This window comes from Nilaparvata lugens, unplaced genomic scaffold (assembly GCF_014356525.2).
Source record: "Nilaparvata lugens isolate BPH unplaced genomic scaffold, ASM1435652v1 scaffold6091, whole genome shotgun sequence".
Taxonomy (NCBI): domain Eukaryota; kingdom Metazoa; phylum Arthropoda; class Insecta; order Hemiptera; family Delphacidae; genus Nilaparvata; species Nilaparvata lugens.
In genome coordinates, this window is record NW_024091856.1 from 1 (window position 1) to 19,288 (window position 19,288).

Genomic DNA, 19,288 nt, shown 5'->3' on the forward strand with positions numbered 1-19,288 from the left:
TCAATAGTTTATTTGCTTATTTATTTATGTACGATTTACCTGTTTCCTTTTGTAGCCTGATGTAAATAAAATTATTTATTTTATTTATTCAAAAATAAGTTGAATGTTGAATTTGAATTTATATTGCAGAGCCACAACTGAACGTGACAGTGAGGCATGCGATCAAAGTGCACAGCTGCGTGCGCGACAAATGGCTGCTGTTCTGCTGTCGTTCGGCGGCCGACAAGTCGCGCTGGCTGGACGCGTTTGCGCAGGAGCGACGTCTTGTGGCGCAGGACGCACAGGATGGACTTGAATTCGCGCCCGCCGCACGCCAGTTGGCGCGACTCGCCGCTGCCCGCTGCTACCGCATGCCGCCTACTAAGCCGCGTGGTGAGCTCTAACACTTGCTTCATAGAATAGGAATAGGGAAAGTCCCTATTTTGCGTAGATATCTACTCTCTGGCATATTGAATAGTTTATTGATGTAATTAAAATTAAGTTTCAAAGTGTACATCAGATACATTCGACAGTCAAAATAGATCACATATACAGAGTGTCAAGAACTCAAGATACTAGATATAAATTTAATTAAAAATTAATGGTGTCTCGCTTTTGCTAGCACTTTGACTTGTCTGACGCCGTTGAGGCCAACCAGACGTAATATATATCTATCTATCTATCTATGTCCCACGAAAGGTGTAACAGCCGAAAACCATAGATTCTACATGAAATTTACAACAAAAAATGTCCAGTCAAATTTTCTTATATCGACCTTAGTTTTCGAGATTATATAGATGTTTCGATATTTTTGAAAAACGTGTATAACTAGAAAACTATCTGTCAAAATCTAGTTTTAAGGACATGGTTGTACAGAGGAAGAAATTTCCAATAAGATTTATACAATTTTCTACTTTGTTTGAAGCTTTTGAACTTTTTATGAGCGTTCAAACTGTTTAAAATTTGTATTTGATTTTGACGAATGTACTTTTTCAGCTTTGTTCATCATGCATGTCCTGTCGTTAGTGGCCAGCCTTGGGCGATAGTGTGGATGCGGCATAACTTATTTTATTTGAAAATGAAGTAATTTCATCCACACTTTCGCCCAATGCGTACAAAATTGATGACGACAAGCGCGAGAGTATGGATTGCTGCTTTGCAGCGCTCGCCTTCACTTGGACTAGGCACTATAATATTTTGTCATTGCTTTTGAATTATCGTGTGATATTGATAACATCAATATCAACTATCTATTCATCAGATATTGATATTTTTGACAGAAATTCCAGAATATAAATTCAATTAATATTTTCCCAATATCATGTCATTTGTGCATTGCAATTTACATTGCCATTTGCCATTTATCATGAGTTATTTTTATTCGACAGGCAAAAGCTACAAGCGCGGTAACAGCGTTAATATGGCGGCATTGGGCGCGCGGCCTCCCTCTAATGGCGTCAATGGTGGCGGAGGAGGAGGGGCGTCCCTTGGACGTCGCGTCGGCACGTGGTTCACATTTGGCGCCAACAAGAAAACGCGCGCACTAGGAAGAGCGGCAACACTGCAAACGGTGCATCCGTCATGAGAGCAGGTGATCGTCACAGCCAAGGGTTGGGTGTGACGAGACCTCTATGATATATCATAAGTATTTGTCATAATAGTTTATTACTACTATTGAACTTGTCATAGTGGTTTGATACTACTATTTTATTACATTGTAATAGTGATATTATTACTATATTCTTCAAAGGATTGGATGTGTCGACCATAATCTCATCGATTTATCATAAATAATTTATGATAATAAGTCTAGAATTCCTCATAAATACTTTGTTAGTACCACGGTATTTAAATGAAAACGGTAGGGGTCATTAAATGTGTGCGCAGTGGCCAGCGTCATCGCCACCAACCGAGGTTTTTAACACCTATTGGCAATTTATGAAACTTATTTGTTAAAAAACAGATGTTTGGATATAAAATGACGTCAGCTACACCGGAAATTTAGCACAACATGCGCGTGACACCTACCGTCTTCTTTTATATACCGTGGTTAGTACTACTATTGAATTTGTAGTAATTGTTACTATTATTGTATTATATTGTAATGCAGTAGTACATTGTTATATTTTACAGAGATTTGAGTATGAAGACTTGTCTGTTAGGTGTGATAACCTATAAAAATATTACTTTTGGTGTGACGACCAGAATCTCATGAATTTATTACCTATGATAACATTATCATGTTATAATTGTTACTGTATAATATTTTATTGTGTTGTAATGTAGCCGATGATTGCAATGATTTTTTTAATTCTAGAAACCTCATTAAAAGTGTCGACGACGGTGAAAAGTCATGACAAGTAAAATTGGAATGGAAAAATAGAAGCCCTTTGACAGTCGGTTACGAGGCATCTACTTTCCCAGTTCAATTTTACTTGTCAAGAATTTTGACTGTCGTCGACACTTTTGAATTTTTAAACAATTGGGTCTTTCGGACTGTTAAAATGCATGGAAAATAATCGGCTACACTACAGTATTATCTTGGATGATTAATAATATTATTACTATATTTACCAAAAGGTGAATTGGCAACCTCATTTTAGGTTGAGACCGTGGTGATCTATCATGACATCCTTATTTTAATTATCCGGACCAGAATCTCATGAATTTATCATATTATTTTTGATGATATCTTAAGAATTTTTTCACTTTTTGTGTAGTTGATAAGTTGATATTGTGGTAATTATTCATATTAAATGAAAAAGACTAAGAAATTGTCGGAAAACCACTGATTTATTGATACTTAGAAAGACCGGTCTCGGTTATTACACCATTGTCAATCTCTGATAAACTATAAAATGATATTATAATTTGAATTTGTGGTAACAGTTGGCTATTGCTTTTGTGTTGTCCTATAATAGTAATTTTACTATTTAATAGTAAAATTACTATATATACCAAACGTTTAAACTTGATGAATTGATTCTTGTCCATGAATCATATTACTTGACTTTATACTTTGTTATTACTTTTGTCTTATTTGATATTATCATTATTTTACCAATTAGATGACGGAAACTAGATGTTGTAATTGACGAAAGACTAGGCTACTTGCATTCATGTCACCGCATATTGACCGTAATATTAGAATGAAGCTGGATTCCAACATATCAGTATCATTGAAAGTGACCGGCACAGTGGAATAGTTATTTGTGCAACTAGTGCGCAAAGTGACAGTTTGCTGCACCGAAAGAAACGTTTACGCCCGAGCCGTAGGCGAGGGCGGAATGGTTTGTTGAGTGCAGCAGAGGAACTTTGCGCACGTATTTCACATTAAGTTTTTCCTACAGTTACCATTGAATATGAAAAGTGGGTAATTATGGGTAAAATTGCCTGAAATGCATCAAATGTTTTTCTGTGTAATTTTATTATTGATAAAAACCTTAATTTATTGTCAAATTGAATAAAAATGTTGTCCTTGGTTATAATATATAATACTAATAATTAGCGCGTTGTGCTTGGTTGCACCTCTGCTCACTATAGCAGCCCAGTCACTGTTACCAACTTCATTTTGATTTTGCTGCACTGTTGCTCCTAAGTAACTACTAAGTATTTTGCGTTGCCATGTTGCAAATCTGGAGTGCAGAAAAATTTTTCCCGCACTAGAGCGGAAAAGTGATTCTTTGCGTTCTGTAATCAGTGCAGCAATGGCCACTTTTCAACGTAACTGTAGGAAAATATAATTCCCTTAAGTTCTGATTGGAGTATTCACACTCAGCACGGTCAAGCGAGTATGAATAGTCCCATTAGAACACATTGGAATAATATTCTCTCTGTACCGGTCACTTTCACTGTCACTGATATGTGTGGAATTCCAGCTTGAAATATTGATATAGCAATACTGAACACTCATTCTCCAATGCGATGTCATTTGATTTTATTTGTTTTCTATCTCTAATTTCATGATATTTCCCATAAAAATCTGTACTTTTATTATTTTAAACAACATCAAATGTTCCTTTTTTACCGATATTTTATTTAATTCTAATTCTCCATTACATTTTATCATAGGCCTAATATATTATATTCTTCAAGCTCTGTCTTATTTACCCTTGAGTAGAGCCTTTCAAAAATTTTTAATTAGTTGTCACTTTTTCGCATTTATTTTGTGTATGAGATTTTAAATATTGAACCATTTTTATTGGCAATTATTATAAATGTTTGCTTTTTTAATCCACAATCAGTCTCATCTAAGCCATTCAATACAGTCATACAGTACAGCCAAAGGTGATAAATTTCTAACTTCCCATGTTTTTAAATATGGTTCAAGGACAGCTATCCTTGTAGCCTTGCTACAATATTAGAACATTTCCCAACTATTCTATTGATTCTTTCACTTGATGACGTATTTAAATTGTTCATGTAAAGATTTATGTCAGGTGATGCTCTAGTCTTTCAGTAGACTCTATGAATCAATCTCATATCCACAATCAATCTCATCAGAGCCATTCAATTTAGTCAAAGGTGATTATTACAGTAACCACACAGTACAGCCAAAGGTGATAATTTCCAACTTCCCATGTTTTTAAATACGTTTCAAGGACAGCTATCCTTGTAGCCTTGCTAAAATTGCTACAATTTTGAATATTTCCCAGCTATTCTACATGTTGACGTACTTAAATTGTTCATGTGAAGATTTACTTCAGGTGATGCTCTAGTCTTTTAGTAGGCTCTATTAATGTCTGCACAGATAAAAACGTTTGATTACGTCATGATTTTTTAATTTTTTATGATCATTACCTCTATGAACAATCTTTTAGTGTTTATTTTTCGTAAAAATTGAACAAATTTATCCAAGTTCTAGAGAATTCAACGGCTATCTCTTATTATATTGTTATATCTTATAATTCTTGTCTATAACAACTGATTTATCTCTTATCTATCTTTCACTATTCTACTTGGGTAATAAGAACTGTGAATTATCGTTAAGGTGCGTACAGATTTACGTGCCGCGATCATGAGCAATTCACTTTTAATCAGCTGATGCCAAGCTTTTTATATCTGTATCTTACCGTTTCTTTAAAAATACAGATATAGTCAGCTGATTAAAAGTGAATTGCTCATGTTCGCGGCGCGTATATCTGTACGCACCTTAAGATTTAAGTACCTATGTAATTTGAACATTGAACAACCGTTATAATGAACAACCTCGATTTATCTTGATCATTATTATTGTTAGATGAGATCTGGGGTCTGAAATTGGAAGTCTAATAATCAATCATCATTAAGGACCGTATTTTTAAACGATTCACAAGAACGTTTTTAGCCAATCATGGATTGGTTGTCTGGCTCCCATGAACCAATCAGAAGTATTCTAGTTGCTTTGTTACCATGTAACAAAAGCATGATTGGCTAAGACCGTTCTTATGAATCGTTTACAAAGAAGGCTATAAATACGGGCTTACATTATTGAAAATGAAAACAGTTGTTCCTGTATTACAAGTGCTGAATTTGAAAGTTCATAGCCTAAATAACTTTTGTTTTATTTGTATTTTACACCATTAGTTTTGAATTTCTTTGTAATTTCAATAACGTAAAATTTTTATTCGAATTTTGTAAATGTATTATTCTAATCAGAAGTTACATCTTATTCAAATAGCTTACAACATAAAACTACAATCTGTTGTTTATTATGTTTGCAATTCATAAAAGAGTAGCCTACATTTTACATTTCATTTGGAAATGAGAATGAGTTATAGGATGGTACCATGAATATCTCCTTTCGAATGTTCTGTATACTGTATTATTTGCATTTTTACATGTTATACATTTCTTGCTGAGGGTGTGCCCAAATAAGCTTCAGGCTTGTGCGTGGGTATGGGAAGGACGATTGTGATTGGATCTACAGCTTCAGGTCGGCTCCGAACCACCAGAAAGCAATTATCATATTAATAACACTTCACTTTTAAAAATGAAACTACTTCCCGCTTTGTATTAGGAAAATACATATCAAACATCATTAGGTTAGAAAATGTCTTATATTATTTATCATAATTCATCTTTTTATTCTATTAATAAAATTCGCAGAACAATTTTGAAAATGAAAATACTATTTATTAGGCGGAGTTAAGACCACTATTTTATTGTTTGATTTAAAAGGTAAAATGTCTTTTAACATTACCATATTAATTTAAAAAAATATATAATATCAGTTGAGCTTTCCTCTTCCAATAACAATAGATTATAATGAATACATTCTGCCCATACTTTTTATTTAAATATGAAGTTAATACATACTTTTGAAATTCAAAAGTCAATTGGCCTAAGGCGAATTCTAAATTTATTCCATATCATACAGAGGCTATAGGTAGGCAGGGAAAGTTAACTATACTTCAATAAAACATAGTCTTATCAAATAAGCAATCTTATATTATTCTAAAGCTGTTAACATATTGAAATTGTGTATGAGATATTAGAATTGTCTATGGAGAGAGTTTTAAGTGTTGTATATGATAAGATGTACATGATATTTAATACGTTGTTGTATAGATTTCAGCCAAAGATTTGGTGGTTTAATCATATCATATTAATAGATTCATTAATTGATATATCCTAATTTTAAGGGTTGATGTCCTTAAAACTGGTTTTAGATGTTTGTAAAATATGTACCCCTTTTCCCTAGTTGTTATTGGTGTTTGAAATTGGCCTACTCTATTGTACACTGTTGTAAGGTTTAAAATGTTTTTCGAGATTTTAATTTAAATTTAAAGTGAACAGGTATTATTTATACTTTGTTTCACTTTCCAAATCATCCTGGTATCAATTTTTAAACATTTTTAACTTGATAATTTTTAACAAAAGTCTTTTTCTAAACTGAGCAAATGAAAAATAAAATTGAAAGCCAATGGGAGTTCATGAAGACTTTTCAAATGTGGTTTGGCCAACTGTAGACTAAGAAACGTTTCAAATATCTGTGATCTGTTATCAGTTTTTTTAATCTAATTGTTATGTTACCTTGGTAAATCTGATCAATATCAATAAAATTAATTCCATCATCATTCTGGGACCAATTTGAATTGCAATGAAATTAATTAATTGAATTATTAGTTACCCAAGTATACAGTACAGTACTATATAATTCATTTCTCGAGAAATCTTTGACCCGTTGTTGATCAGCTTCAAATGTTACAAGTAGTTGAGTTTTAAATTTGATTTTAATACATCTTTCCATTATGCTCCATTCATAATTATTAGATGTTTTATGTCCTACTATTTGAATTCAATGAATTCATTGTAATTTGTTGAATATTTATATGAAAATAATATTGAAATAGAATATTAATTCGCAATAATACTGGCCTAGTACTGAACATTTTAATATAATGCATATTAATATTATTAAACATTTTAGACCTTCATTTGAAGCCTATTCTCAAGTTTTGTATTGATTGCAGTAGGCTAATGTTATGTAATGGGGAATGCAAACCTATTCAACAAACTTCTATTCAGCAATATAATTTCCGTTTTTCAACTATTATTTATTTATTTGTGGATACAATCACAAATCATATAAATATAATTGGGAAGGAGCAACAGGCTTGGCCCAAAACTATTCCATTCCCAAATTTGGTTGTGAAATGTTCAAAAATTATGACGGTACTACAGTTTAATATTTTGAATAATAGTTATTAAAAACTAGTACTCACGTGAAGCGCTTTCGGATTTTAAAAATCCATTTTCAACACTGAAAAGTGTTATTTTTCGAAATATTAGGTAGACTGTAGTGTCGTCATAATAGTTCAAAAACGGATTATTAACTAGCAGTTCGTCATGGATAGCAAAATAGATGACTAATATAATTTCTCCTACACCTAAAATCAATCGTATAATCGATGTTATAAAATTAACAATTAATAAATGTTCAATCAAACTGTATTTTATTATTATGTTTGATGTATTTATCTTTTTCAATTTGTTTAAATTTAGGCCTATGTACCAAAATGTTGTTGATTGGTCAAAAAGTGGTTGAATGACAAACAAAATGAGGCTAATACACAGATTACATACAGCAGTTCTGTAAAGTTGTGATAGCTATCAAAATTTCATAAATGTTTATTAAAATTTTGTTGAAAACGTTCAATTTCCATTTCTCACATAATATGCCTATTAATTTTCAAATAGAATGAACAAGAGGTAAATGATGAATGTACTTACTTGAATATTTATATGAAAATAATATTGAAATAGAATATTAATTCGCAATAATACTGGCCTAGTACTGAACATTTTAATATAATGCATATTAATATTATTAAACATTTTAGACCTTCATTTGAAGCCTATTCTCAAGTTTTGTATTGATTGCAGTAGGCAATGTTATGTAATGGGGAATGCAAACCTATTCAACAAACTTCTATTCAGCAATATAATTTCCGTTTTTGAACTATTATTTATTTATTTGTGGATACAATCACAAATCATATAAATATAATTGGGAAGGAGCAACAGGCTTGGCCCAAAACTATTCCATTCCCAATTTGGTTGCGAAATTTCAAAAATTATGACGGTACTACAGTTTAATATTTTGAATAATAGTTATTAAAAACTAGTACTCACGTGGAGCGCTTTCGGATTTAAAAATCCATTTTCAACACTGAAAAGTGTTATTTTTCGAAATATTAGGTAGACTGTAGTGTCGTCATAATAGTTCAAATACGGATTATTAACTAGCAGTTCGTCATGGATAGCAAAATAGATGACTAATATAATTTCTCCTACACCTAAAATCAATCGTATAATCGATGTTATAAAATTAACAATTAATAAATGTTCAATCAATATTATTACATTTGATGTATTTATCTTTTTCAATTTGTTTAAATTTAGGCCTATGTACCAAAATGTTGTTGATTGGTCAAAAAGTGGTTGAATGACAAACAAAATGAGGCTAATACACAGATTACATACAGCAGTTCTGTAAAGTTGTGATAGCTATCAAAATTTCATAAATGTTTATTAAAATTGTTGAAAACGTTCAATTTCCATTTCTCACATAATATGCCTATTAATTTTCAAATAGAATGAACAAGAGGTAAATGATGAATGTACTTACTTGATTTACTTATGAATCTAAAGTAATAAATATGAAAATAATATATGGTAAACGTTGTGTAGTTTGTAAACTTCATAGCAATATCGAGATTCTATGTATAAGTCTACTGATGCGTATAATTTAGTTGTATTAACTATGTATGGAAAAGACTGAATTTATATTGAGCATTCACTTCTTTGATTCTTTATTTTTATCATTATTAATCATTGGTTAATTTTACCCAGTATTCTGTCATAGCAGATGCAGCTGCTATAATAACATTCATTTTTCATCATGGAATGTATTGTTTGTATAGTTTGTTATTATTCAATATTTCTCTAATTTTACTTACACGTTGATTTAAGTGTTGCTATTTGTACAGTATCGAATTATACAGGAAATTGATGGTTTTTGTGTAAAAACGTCGAATAAACCAAATTTCAAATTAGTTGATTAATATTTTTCCAAATTCATTCATCCATTTATTTAATTTTACAATCACAATATCAGGCTTTTCCGGCTTTCGAAAATTATGTGTTTAAACAGTGATGTGATTTATAACTTTGTTTGGACAATAGGCCTATGAACTTTTGATCAAAATTTGGGAGAGAAATAGTACTGGCTCAGCCTAGTTTTTTCTCCCTGATCATAATAACTGGTGTTTCAAAAAGCACGCACATCGAAGTTTGAGGGAATATATTTTCTGTATAGGGAATATTTTGTTCCCCCAAATAACAGTTGGCACTGCCGTACTCATTGTTGAACCGGCATGCACCATTTTACATTTACTAGTGCTTGTAATCATTTGTAATCTGTAGTGTCTGTGTATGTTCAACCATGGTTTTTTCAAAGGATTAACGTGTGTTTATTATTGAAAGTTATTTCGCATATAAATCTTACGAACGAGTGAAAGACGAATTCAGGTTGAAATTTCCCAATTCTGCAGTACCTAATAACGCCACAATAACGCGTCTGATCGATAAATTTCGTGAGACTAGAAGTATACAGGATCGGAAAAGCACAGGTCGAATTTTTTGACCATCGTGTGATATCAAAAGGATTGTGCCCGCCAAGATCCCCAGATCTTACTCCAGCTGACTTTTTCTTTGGAGGAATTTAAAAAGTCAGGTTTTTAATAACAATCCTCATACACTTGACGAATTGAAGGCTAATATTGTAAGTGAGATTTAAATCATTTCTGAGCAAACAGAAACGAAAAGTGGCTGCAAATGTTATGAAACGTGTTCGAACCTGCATTACTAGTGGAGGAAGCCATTTTGAACATTTATTGTGAAGTTTTAAAGGTGATTTGAATATAATAAAGGTAATAATTTCCTACAGCATAACTTATAATTACTTTAATAACTTAATGTACTTAAGTACTTTAATTATAACTTTGATTACTTAGGTAATAAATTCACATTCTCAAACTTCCATGTGCGTCCTTTTTGAAACACTCGTTATTATTATGATGACAATATATTGTACAATTAATGAATGATTGGGAGAAAATCAACAGGATAAACCCAAAACTGTTTCCCAAATTTTGATAATAATAGTTCAAATATGGCTCTGTAAACACTTTTATAAAAATCACAGAAATTTACAGTCCAAATATACATTGTACATTATTAGTGAGAATACTCATCAAAAGTTCAGTTGATTGTGACACTCATTGAAAATTATGGATTGAGACTGTCAAACTGAAAAAACTTGTTACACTTCATGTAGACTAAACTTTCCTAGTTTTCCAATGAAATCAGAACGAGAATTTCCATTGTTTGTCATGAGAGTGTTCACAGATTGGTAGACAGCAAATATATAGAGTCTTAACACTCTCATAATAATGGTACCTACCGTATTTCTTCATGACCGTGGGAGCAGAAATTCATTACAAATCAGGGCTACTATTGAATTAAAACAATTCTTACAAAAAAATAAAACGGGAGTTGAAAATAATATTTCAAGAAATGCTAGTGCAATATCTAGGTGCAATAGGAGTGGTTTGTTTTTAAGCTTTGTCACATAATGTGAAAAACTTTGTTTTTAAGTTTTATGTTCACGTAAGTTTATGGCTTGTGCGTGAGTAGAGCGTAGAGAGGTAAGAAATGATACAGAAAATGTCAAACAATGAAAAAAACCCTTGACTTATGGTAGTGATACAGTAAAAGCAGACTGAAGTTGCGACCCTACAAGGATTAGATTAGAACCTATCTGTGGAAATCATAGTTTTCAGCACTGGGCTTTATGGTCAATGTTTTTTCAATATAACAACAGGAGCACACTGTTAGCTTACAGGCTCCCTGGATTTTGTGAAATCTGGCAGCATTGTACTCCATACCTAAGAGCTTGGTTGCACAATAACCTGTTGAATTTTAATCGTGATTAAATACGGTACCTCGAGCACAAACCAGAGAAGCCTTTTTTGCTAAAGCCCTTCTCTGATTGGTTAATCGTGGCATATTAAATATAAATAATGTTATATTTGACAAAACATTTTAAAATTTATATGGCGGTTAAAATTAAACAGGCTTTTGTGCAAACGGGCCATGGTCTAATGCTCTATATGAGAGTAGTGTATAGACAGATCTATGATGTCAGAATTTATGGTAAGAATCATGCACCTGCTATTCCCGTTTGAAGTGTGACCGCTTAAGCCAACATATATCTCCTCTGAATATGATTCAAAAGTGTTGTAGAATCGCTTCCCGGTGTTTCGGAACCGTTCATCTCATTACCCACGCACTAGCCTAGAGCTTATGTGGGCATCACCCTCAGAAAAAAAGTTGGCTCCAACCAAATTATTCATAAATAACTTGATTATTCCTCAATCAAATCATTCTATGTATTTATTTAATTATTGTATTTTCAAGGTAAAAACATTAAATTACCTCTATTGTAATTACAATGAAAAAACATTCAATTATTGTATTTTCGAGGTGAAAACATTTAATTATTGTAATTCAAGAAAAAGCAATCAATTATAGTATTTTCAAAGGAAAACAGGGGTCACATGAATTTATATACATAAGTTGACCAGTTTCAATTTTTCGTAGACTATATTCAAATTTGGCGCTTCTCATTGGTCAGGGCCTACTAGATCCAAAAATGTTTCAAGATGAAAATAGTAGTTAGAATAGTTGAAAAGCTTATCAGAACTATTTTGAAATTATACAATTGAAAAATTAACGTATAATTCCAATCCTTTGATAAATTCATTCCTATCATCAATCAAAGGCTCCCTAAATGATGAGTCAAACTTTGACTCACTCACCTGATGCCAGCGCTACACTCTCGTCAAGATACTTGCCAAGCAGCTTGCTGCCTCGGCCTCGTTGGATTCATCTGTACCACAGAAAATCTCAAGTGATCAAAGTAAATATAAATATAATGATTTGACATAAATTTAGGTATTGAGTAAAAATTGATAAATGAAAATAAAATTATTTATTAAGAGTATTCTGTGTCTATACGATTGGAGTGAAGGCAAGTGACCAATCACACTCTCGGGCTTACTTACCTTCAATCGTACGCACTTGGCAAGAGTGTGAGAGCGGCATGACAAATTCTTCTTTTCAACCGAAATCTGACTCAGAAGTCAGAATTCAGAATCGAGGATGCAGTTGAAGAGTTGTTTCTGTGAATTGGTCGACGGGCGAGGCAACTGAATTGAAAATAATGTTGAGGTTGAGCTTTTCTAACCTATAGGGGTGTGGCTTATAAATAAAGTGTTTTTATTCAAGTTATAAAACAAATTTGAAATGAAGTCGAACGTTGCTTTTAATACTATTCTATTCTGTTTTGTGTGTGCTCTTTACTTATGTCTAGGTGAGTTTTTGTTTTGGTTTCCTTGAATTATACTAGCCTTCACTAACTCACAAAATAATGTTTCCGATTTGTTTTTAATTAAAATTCTTTTATGCCATTCTATGAAATTAATCTAATGCAATATTATTAAGCTTTACAAATAAGAACAATATTAACAAGACCAATAATATTTATTTAGGTACTAGAAAAGACATTCCAATCTTATTGACACAGTGTTTCAACTACTTACATAGGCTACACCTATTTATTTGTATCTCATTCTTTATAAATTAAAAGCTTTGTTACAAGGGTTTAGTGAGAAAATTAGACAAAATTTTATAATGAGGAGAACACATAACCTATTTTTCTGGACTATTATAATAAATCTAATTTGGGGGAAGACAGTTTTTGGCTGAGCCTGTTGATCTCTCACCTTATTACCAAATAATAATTGTTATCATATATCAATAAAAGAATACTCAATTGGCTAGAGGCTAGAACTAAAAACCTCTATTAGGCCTACTGTTTTAAGTTTTGTTTTTATAGTTAATAAATCCTAATTTAAGTTATGAAGTTTTTTCTTCTCAATCGCCATAACTTACAAGTAATAATTTAAGTTAGTAATCAAATTCCAAATTCGATTAATCTTGCATGACAATCTATTGTGTTGAGATGTGTCTTATTTATGATTTCTTTTTTGCAGCGCAACAAAATGACATCTACTTTGATAAACAAGTGAAGACTGTAATTTGGTGTACGGTGGGAGTAGAGGAGCAAAAGAAATGTCTAGCGTTTGCCAATGCAACTCACAATGATACCAGTCGGTTTGGTTACGATTTTATCAACATTCAATGTAAACAGGTAAAATCTTCATTTTATTACTATAAATTCTTTTTCGTATGTGTTTCCTTTGTGATTTTTTGCTAGTTATATGGTAATGGTTTCATAAATGAAAATAGGCTAGATGATAATCTAGTAATAATAATATCGAGTAACCTGGCTGGCTCAGGTCTGTGTCAACTTTTCAGGTAGCAACTAATGAATTTCAGGGCCTGAAGCATAACAGAACGACTGCTTTTTGGGCAACCGGAAACGACGACTTAATGTGTCCATCCAAAACACGGGAGTGGCTCAAAAAAATGATCATTGTTGTAGCCAAATTAGTTTCCAAAGTGGTCTGGCAATAGCCTTATACCGGATGTTTCAAAAGAATGACCAAATTTTAAACAGTTATATCTATTTTCAAAAAATGTGCCCGCAAGCCAATTTTACATCAAATTACTCACAGAAGTATCAAGTTTATGATAATATATTATAGGCCTGTGTTCTGTGCCCTCTTTTTGAGGCTCGGACGACATCTAAACGGTAGCCAAATTCATGCCAGACTGTTCGTAAGATGTCTTCTCGGACTGTAGCTACTGCAACAGTGATCCTGGTTTTTAGTCCGAGAAGACATCTTGCGAACAGTCTGGCATGAATTTGGCTACCGTCTAGATGTCGTCCGAGCCTCAAAAAGAGGGCACAGAACACAGGCCTATAATATATTATCATAAACTTGATACTTCTGTGAGTAATTGGATGTAAAATTGGTTTGTGTGTATCATTTTAAAAAGAAATATAACTGTTTAAAATTGGATCATTCTTTTTGAAACATTCTGTATATATCAAACAAATCAATTTATCGCCACAGACAAACACTTTACAATTTGTATCGGCCACGTCAATATTACAAACTATATTAGAGATCATACAACAATAGCAATTACCTAAAAATCTAGATAGACTCCATGTTAACATTAAAATATTATAGAATGTCCTAGTCATGGCGGCGAGGACCGGAAAAGTAAATCTAAAGTAAAAGTGTCCTCCAAGTTTCGATGGGTCATGATGTCAGAAAATATAGGCCTACAGGTCGAAAAGTTGATCTCGTTTTCTGACTTTCAGTTTTAGTGTCTTTTGATCTATGTTTTCATTTATGCGTGATGATTCTAATACTACCAAATAATACTTTTAGCGCTTATGAAAATTTTTACACTTGCAGGCTGAGAACGTTTGAACACTTACATAAGAGCATGAAGTATTCTTTCGTATTCTTTCAAATCATTAGGCATAAACGAAAAACGCAGTTTGGATGGTATTACTTTCCTCTGTGATGGTGATCAAGCCTCGTCTGGAAACATTATACTTGCCCTATAAACCGATATTTCCTGGTCGCGTAACGTAATATACTGCTAGCCTAGTTGGTTATATCATGGAATAAAGCCAAGCTAGTAAGTTGAGTGGATTTTTCATGTTCTCATTCATCAGGTTTACCTGTATGCTGTATCTGAAATTTTGTCACTTGAAAACTATATTAATTTATTTCCAACATTTTGAAAAGTATGTGTATTTTAATACTAAAGATCTCAATTATTCATCTTTATTTTCAGGCTTTCAACAAAGATGAATGCATGACGATGCTTGATGAGTTGAAGGCTCATATTACGAATCTTGATGCTGGTGAAGTTTTCATTGGTGGCAGATATCACAGTCTAATACCCATCATGCAAGAAGTGTATCCTGGTTAGTCATTTCTTTCACCCTTATCAATATTTATACTCTATTAAAATATTTACTACCTCATTAATTATCTTACCTGATAGAGATCTAACCTTCTGTAGTTGAATCCTCATTATCTTCAAGCTCTGAAGATCTCTGAATAATTATTGGTTCCAATTTTCAAGTCTATTCAATTGTATTCTTTCGATTCTTCTTATAATATCCTTTGTCTGTATTAACTACTTCTAAATTCAAAATGACATTGTTTTCTTTTTTGTAGTGTAAATCTGAATTCCCATATATATCAGTGAACGTGAACAGTAGGCTACATGAGAATATTATTTCCATAAGCTCTAATGGGATTATTCATATTCGCGTAGCTGTGCTGAGTGAAACACTCCAATCAGAAGTCATGGAAATTATATTCTCATAGTGCATGGGTCACGTTTACTGTCACTGATATCTGGGAATTCTGCTTTTATCGTTAAGTAGGATAATAATTAATAGTTTTTATAGTATTAATAATTATTCGAAATGTACTCATATTTTTGGTATTTGATCTCTTGTCCCTGTTGCACAAAAACTGGTTACATTTTAACCGTGATTAATTTCACAAGAACCAATCAGATAAGGCCTTTTTGATAAGACGGCTTCTCTGATGGGATCTCGTGAAACTAATCACGGTTAAAATTTAACCAGCTTTCGTGTAACCGGCACTTTGTTGCTTTTTCCGCAAGTGTTAAGTACTCGATTTAATGAATATATAATAATAAGTAGTATTTAATATTCCACATGACTTATAAATGATATCTCAATCGTCTTTGTTTCAAGTAATATTCAAGTCATAATTACGTCAAGTTATCAACTATTAAAAAAATAATAAGACACTGATGTTGTCAATAACACTATTTTTATAAAAAATATAGTGGTATATTTGAATAGATTTCAAAATATATTCCTGTATAACCACAACATCTTCTCCCCTACAATCAGTTTATTTATGATTATAAGTAAATTTGAATCAAATGTTATAAAGTGGGAAATCATTACCTTCTTTCTGGACCAGTATATGAATAAAAATTTGGGGGAAGAACAGCTTTGGGCTGTGCTTTTGGTCCTCCAATTATTTCAATGAATAATTGTGTATCTTGAATCAATAAATTAATTTATTTCACATTTATTTATTTATTTTCTACAAACAAGTACAGATCGGGGAAGAAAAACTAAGAACTAAGGATAATAATAATAATATCGTGTGACCTGGCTGGCTCAGGTCTGGTGTTAGAGTTTTCAGGTCGCAACTGATCAATTTCAGGGCCTCTGAAATGACCTAAAGACTGCTTTTTAGGCAACCGGGACCGACGACCTAACGTGTCCATCCGAAAAACTAAGGATACCTGTATTATCTTTCTCCCAAATTTAGGTAACCTAACATTGAACAGTCCGAAATAGGGTTATATTATCTTCTAGGTTTTTTAATTATGAATTTATTATTCAACTATTGTTATGTTTGCAGGTAATCTACTCCATTATTACTCTGTAGCAGTGGTTAAAAAAGGAACACTGGCTGATGTTACCAACCTGAGGCAGTTGAGAGGAAAGAAAGCATGTTTTCCAGAGGTTGGCTCACAAGCCGGCTGGGTCATTCCAGTGCACACTGTAAGTAATAGTCAGATTCACTTTCGACTGTTAGCATTGGCTGTTGCCGCCGAATGTCGGCCGATATTCATCGCCACACGTCTCAGAACGTCCTCAGATTGGATAATAGCTGATTCTCAGCCAGTAGGAGGACATTCTGGATGTCGACCGTTGATCTAAAAGTGTGAACACATTTAATGGTAGAATGTGTAGCATTAATGTAAAAAGAGACGCTTGCAGTGCATCTCACTATGATCAAACTACACAACATATTCCATCTCTTCAGTGTTTATGCTGTGTTATGTCTTTTCTGTGATGAAGCTCTGATGTTATACTGTATTCTGTGATAATACTATTTTCTAATATTAATAAAAACAATATAAAACTTGTAGTACCCTTTTATTAAAACACTGAATAAAGTAGCCCTTATATCAAATCAAATATTTTTTTATTGTTAATAAATAACAAATATATGTATTGACAACGTCAATGTAACATAGAGCTAAGTTAAAACATTACACATTAAAATTTTGCATATGACAATACAAAATAATAAATTAGAAAAGTAGTACAGGCATTCTTTACAACCCTGAAAGTTACATTTGTATTTTCAAAGAACTCCTAAATACTATAGAAAGGATTTCAACCAGCCAAACATCCAATTTTCTTAAAAATACTTTTTGATTGTAAGAGTATTTACTAATGCTATCAAATAGCTTATGTAAGCACGATATTTGCCTTCACCAATTATGTAAGGGTGGGAAAATGAAAAAAAAAAAACACAAGAAAAGATCGTACAGGTTTTTGATTTTTAAACAAAAACAATAAATTATTTATTAGAAAATTAGAATTATAATTAGAAATTACGAAAATAATATAATCAGATGAATATTCAGGGGTTGTCGCTTGCTGCTAATGAGGATTCAATGTTGTGGTTATGAAAAATTTAAGAACAATGACTCAGTAGTCACCTACCTTTTTGAAATAGCTTCCCACTTGGCAATCGACTGTATGCGCGGCGTTAATTATTATTAAAAATAAAATAACTGATCCAATGAAATGGGTTCAGATCCCGTCCTATTCAACAATACAATTCTCTTTAAACTGCCCGAACTGCGACAGGAAAACTTATTATAAAACAAGAGCAAAATCTATCCCCTTCACCAGAACAGCGGACTTCACTCACAGTCCTAACGAACGAGCTCACACCGACACACACTCCAAAAGAAAAATTTTTGGGTATATAAATATAACTCAGTCAATGCAAACATGAAAGCCATTTCAAGTACATATTTTTATCAGTCGCACAAGCGGCACGTTTGTTATTAAAAACAAAAGAGAAGCTACATTCATTTGACAACAAATGAAATAAACAATCTTTCTGTCGATGACAAAAATTGTTCAAAGACTAACACATGTCATTAAACTTTTCTAAATTAAAACTCTAAAATCCTGATCAATATGAGATAAATATATGAGTCATATATATGTCCCATATGACACGGTGACACTTATTATAAACTTTTTTGCAAATTACTATGTGACTCCTAAGTGACTTTTCCAATCTACAGTACTGAAAAATCATTTTGCGTGATTTCGTGTATTATGTGAGTGGATGTCTTCATTAAGAGTAATGTAAGGCATTTTTCAAAGAGTATACAGCTAATTCAAAAATGTACAGATTAATAATAGTTTTTATCTCCAGTTTAATGAAAGTAGCCCATATTAGTAAAGTGATTTTACTATATTCTTATCTGTAATACTATACTCAAATGACGATGTCTATGTGTTCTTGTAAATAGGATGACAGATAGATTTCTGATTAACAATGGTTTGCTTTCCTTGCCAGTCAATAGAAAAACTACAGTTCTATCCTCATTCCAAACTCCGCGCCGTTGTCAAGTCTTTTGTATGCTATAAAAAATTTAATGATCTAACAAAATATTCAATCTTAAGTCGTGTCCATACTAAACAAATGTTCCGACATACATGTTTTTTGAGAAGCTCAGGGAGAAACATTTTGTTTGAACAATAATTGTTTGTCAAACAAAAATTACTGTTTTTCCAAACATTTTCAGAGTTGACAGCTGTTAAACATAAAACCTGTTCTTCCCAATTACAAATTTTTTGTTTGGTAACGCGTCCACACTGGCCGCGGGCAAACATTGTTTGTCAAACATAATAAAATTTGCCCAAACTTTTTCTACAAACATGTTTATCAAACATTTTGTTCAG

General features: G+C 32.3%; 2 protein-coding genes and 1 long non-coding RNA gene across 3 annotated transcripts; all 3 read left to right on the forward strand.

The window, feature by feature from the left end:
* Nucleotides 1-129: 129 nt before the first annotated feature.
* LOC120356184 (rho guanine nucleotide exchange factor 9-like) lies at nt 130-2,712 on the forward strand (the record flags this gene model as incomplete). Its single annotated transcript, XM_039445064.1, has 2 exons — nt 130-372; nt 1,368-2,712. Coding segments are annotated over 2 exons (440 nt in total), but the record flags the coding sequence as incomplete, so codon positions are not given.
* Nucleotides 2,713-5,655: 2,943 nt separating this feature from the next.
* LOC120356185 lies at nt 5,656-9,518 on the forward strand. Its single transcript, XR_005573960.1, has 2 exons — nt 5,656-8,172; nt 9,071-9,518. It is a non-coding gene; the product is annotated as an uncharacterized LOC120356185 (long non-coding RNA).
* A 3,165-nt stretch (nt 9,519-12,683) lies between these two features.
* Nucleotides 12,684-17,233, forward strand: LOC120356186 (ovotransferrin-like). The gene is made up of 4 exons (XM_039445065.1): nt 12,684-12,898; nt 13,581-13,738; nt 15,307-15,439; nt 16,932-17,233. Exons 1-4 carry the CDS (start codon nt 12,832-12,834, stop codon nt 17,231-17,233), a joined length of 660 nt encoding a protein of 219 aa, XP_039300999.1. The 5' UTR covers nt 12,684-12,831.
* Nucleotides 17,234-19,288: the final 2,055 nt, after the last annotated feature.